We start from the raw sequence: 3,755 nt of genomic DNA on the forward strand, positions 1-3,755 counted from the left end.
GCAAAAGTCCAAAAGCTGCATCATAGTCCATTTCCCGGTGGTACCATAGAACGGGAGGATTTTGTGTGACGGTGAAGCGGGGATCGGAGGATTGTTGTCGTAAATGAGATTTCGGTATGGAGAGTGGGTGGGTAATGGTTTGCAGAGCCGGGGCATTGTGATTGCTTTTGTTCTTTCAAGGCGCATAGTCTGCGCTTCCGCCAATTGCAGGCAGTTAGGTGTTCGGAATCGAGAAGGAGGAGGATTTCGGTTTGGAGGAGGAGAGTTTGGGGCGAGTACTTTTGGTCGATGTTCGAATTGCGGGGGGGTTGCGAGGCGTCTTCACGGGGTGCTCCTAGAGAAACATGTTCTTCATTGCTACCAGTTTCTGGTTTCCGGCGCAGTTGCTCTAGTGAGGAGAGAGAGGACAATATTTGACGTGCTTTTATGAAGCATTGTACAAGCGCTTTCTTGGTGATGCCTATCTCATGCCCCTCCTGAAGGAGGTCACCAAAGCCCTCCGGAAGGAAATGAATGTCAAAAATTTGATTACCTCTGGAGGAAAGGATCTTAGTTAGGGTCGCATGATAGTCTTCTGGTGCGGACATTTGGGTATAGGTGGTTAATAGATTGGCTTGAGTCTTGGAGACTCCGCCGCGAGGAGAATACCACTACACCTTGTCTCGGTGGGGAGAGGTCCCAGCCAAAAGCAATATCACGTGGCGCTATGTTGGCCCAAGCTCCCGCAAACCACCATGGTTGAAGTCAAAATGGCAGAAAAAGCGTCGCAAGGTGCTTTCGTTGTTCAACAGTTCAGAGCGACGAAATAGCGACCGAGACAACACTGGAGTAACGCATCACTGCTTCAACCACTTAACCAACACCCTAATGCCAAAACCTCATTCGCTCTCAATCCGTTGAGCCCACCTCAGCGTTAACCTCTGGCCTTTGCTCGCTCCACCAACTTCAAGGCTACTAGTATATATCTCGAAAATGCCCTCACTACTCATCACCGTCCTGTTCCTTAACGTCATCATATATGTGATTAATACGGTTGGCGCCGCTACAGTAGATGGTTTGGTACGAATCACCCCAGCTCCCTTCTCTAGACTTTCTGCGCCTCAATCCAATGAAGAAAAAAAAGTCCCACATTTGAAACTCCCGAAAAGAAGCTAATTTATTCATTCCTTCGTAGCTATGGCTCCTCTACATTAAGCTACCCACAGGGACGTCGCAGATCGCTCGAGAACAACGCCATATGAAACGAGAAGTTGTGCAACTCAAACACGAAATGAGCTCGACCAGCTCCCAGGATGAGTTTGCAAAATGGGCCAAGTTGAGACGGCGACATGATAAGGCGATGGAGGCATATGAGGCTAAGAGTACGTTCTTGACACACTATATTATTATATCATTCTTTTTTTCGTTTTCCCTTTCCCTTTCATTCTTTCATTCTTTCAGCTCTTTGGTCTCCGCCCCCTTGCACTTGGTACAGACAGACCAAACGTCAATCTTCAGTGGTGTTCAAAACACCACCACGAAAACGAAAGCACGCGATTCTAACCTACAAAAACTCGGAAAACAAACAGACAATGAACTCACCCAATCCAAATCTACTTTCGACATGACTATCAAAATCGCTCGCTGGGCAGCCACCTCTGGGCTAATGCTGTTCTTGCAATTCTGGTACTCCAAGACGCCTATTTTTACATTACCTCCTGGATGGATTCCATGGCAGGTGCAGTGGGTGTTGTCCTTTCCCCGTGCGCCGATGGGTACCGTGAGCATACAGATATGGGGCGGAGCGTGCGCCACCGTTGTTGCGTTGGTTGGTGATGCGATGAGAGCTAGTCTTGCATACGTGTCGAAGCCGAAAATTGACCGGATAAAACTTGGAGCTACTATGGAGGGGAAGGAAGGGAAGAAACGCCAATAATGAGTGGGAAGGGATATCTACGATAAAAACGAATACATACATACCCCTGTATATACATTAACACGATGTCCATGTCTAACTTATTCAAATCTAATGATACTCCTCTTAAAAACGAGATAATGATCGGTGAGGGGAATTTACCCTGCATATCGGAAGCCAGAAACACAAATTCCGATTTTATGGCGTTAGTTTTATATAGAATATACAATATCTTCATGTCCATCAGATAAAAATTTAATCATTTGAGTCTTCAACAGCTCTAATGAGCCTCAGTGCTTGACTCTATGATGTGAATCATCACTTGAACCGAAAAAGATAAAATATAAATAAATAGGGAAATAAATACATAACAAGAAGTCTGGCCCATCCGACAAGGCTTCTGCAATGAGATCCCTTTTAATTAAATCCCCCTACTTTAAAAGAGAAGAAAATTAAAAAGAAACCATCACCGCCGCTTTCCATAAGCTACAGACCTTAGGAATGAAAATGAAAAAAAAAGGGTGAACTCCTCGCCTCATGAATAAGCCCCATCGAGTTACTTGATTTCACACATATAATATACACATGCGAAACCAAGCAATCGCATGACTATCGAAACACGACGAATGGCAACCTATCCCTCGCCAAAATGGCCCCATCCCGTCCAAACCACCATTGTTTTCTCTGCAGAATAAAAACTTCCAGAGTCGGGTAGGAACAGCGACGAGCCCTTCTTTCTTTCCTCATCCCTTCTAAAAGAAGAGTGAGAAAAGAGAAGGGAAGGGAAAAAGGCGTAAGCCGCAATGAGAAATGCTTCTATGGCGGCGCGTTTCCGCAGTGCCTGGCTTGTTGTGAGGAACCCTCGCGGTTTTAAGACGGGGGTGCAGGGTGTCCGGGGACTTTCTCCCAAAGCTAGTAGTTGCGGTATGAAGAGAGAATAAAATAATTCCGTGAAGGGCTATTCTCTTCCCTCTCCTGTGCGTAAGCTTTGAATGCGATTCTTTGAGCGAAGAGTTGAGAAAGAAGAGAAGGGAGAGTTTTCTGGAAATTTTTTGGCTGATTTTCTGTAGGTCTGCCGGGCTAGTACATATATTGACTAGTGGTGTGTCACGTGGATCTACTTGGCGTATCCATGGATACCAACAAGTATACGGAGTAAGATATTCGAATCCAAATCACAATGAATCGTCATTTTCTACATTGTCTCAGCTTGGGTCAGGAAAAAGCTAGGTATTACAAACTACTAGTACTATTGGCAGGCATAAGGGCCTGCAGCTGTCGATCCTATGGACGTTCATACAGCTGCACTGACAACTTGAAGCCGAATGGTTGAAAGGGAATATAATCCTCAAAGCATTTCTAAATACCTAGCTAAGAATATAAAATAGGTATATACAAACACAAGAAATCCTAATATCTTTAAATAAAATTTATGGCAAGGAACACCCTCCAATAACAAAATTTTTTTGTCTATGCCTTGCTCTTCTTCGTCTTGGACCTTTCTCCCTTACCTGATTTCCCTGCACCTTGAAGGCTGGCGTTCCCCTTCTCACCTTTTGCCAGTTTCTCCGGGGTATCTGACACCGCACTCACTTTCTTCGACGTAGATTTACTTTCTATCTTCTCCACTTCGCCAGCCTTTTTCGCCTCCTTCACGGTAGTATCCTTCTTATCCTTCCTCTCTTTCTTCTCCTTCTTGGACTTGTTTGAAGTAATCTCCACGTCAGCAACACGCCCATTGGGCTTCTCTGCTCCGTCTGTCGAGGTTTCAATGGAAGCACGCTGTTCTTGGTTCATTCGTAGATTCCTTCCATTCCCACATCATCAATCCTTGGCTGCCCCCCCTTCCCATCGACAGCGA

The 3,755-nt window shown here is 45.4% G+C and overlaps 4 protein-coding genes across 4 annotated transcripts; 2 read left to right on the top strand and 2 right to left on the bottom strand.

Moving 5' to 3' along the window:
- Positions 1 to 20: 20 nt before the first annotated feature.
- Positions 21 to 587, bottom strand: HCAG_08958 (predicted protein; the record flags this gene model as incomplete). Its single annotated transcript, XM_001536073.1, has 1 exon — positions 21 to 587. One exon carries the CDS (start codon positions 585 to 587, stop codon positions 21 to 23), a length of 567 nt encoding a protein of 188 aa, XP_001536123.1.
- Positions 588 to 972: 385 nt separating this feature from the next.
- Positions 973 to 1,915, top strand: HCAG_08959 (conserved hypothetical protein; the record flags this gene model as incomplete). The annotated part of the gene is made up of 3 exons (XM_001536074.1): positions 973 to 1,059; positions 1,175 to 1,361; positions 1,569 to 1,915. The coding sequence occupies 3 exons, from the start codon at positions 973 to 975 to the stop codon at positions 1,913 to 1,915; spliced, it is 621 nt and encodes a 206-aa protein (XP_001536124.1).
- Positions 1,916 to 2,712: 797 nt separating this feature from the next.
- HCAG_08960 (predicted protein) lies at positions 2,713 to 3,053 on the top strand (the record flags this gene model as incomplete). Its single annotated transcript, XM_001536075.1, has 2 exons — positions 2,713 to 2,818; positions 2,995 to 3,053. The coding sequence occupies 2 exons, from the start codon at positions 2,713 to 2,715 to the stop codon at positions 3,051 to 3,053; spliced, it is 165 nt and encodes a 54-aa protein (XP_001536125.1).
- Positions 3,054 to 3,364: 311 nt separating this feature from the next.
- On the bottom strand, positions 3,365 to 3,691 carry HCAG_08961 (predicted protein; the record flags this gene model as incomplete). Its single annotated transcript, XM_001536076.1, has 1 exon — positions 3,365 to 3,691. One exon carries the CDS (start codon positions 3,689 to 3,691, stop codon positions 3,365 to 3,367), a length of 327 nt encoding a protein of 108 aa, XP_001536126.1.
- Positions 3,692 to 3,755: the final 64 nt, after the last annotated feature.

This window comes from Histoplasma capsulatum, genomic scaffold (genome assembly GCF_000149585.1).
Source record: "Histoplasma capsulatum NAm1 scaffold_14 genomic scaffold, whole genome shotgun sequence".
Taxonomy (NCBI): domain Eukaryota; kingdom Fungi; phylum Ascomycota; class Eurotiomycetes; order Onygenales; family Ajellomycetaceae; genus Histoplasma; species Histoplasma mississippiense.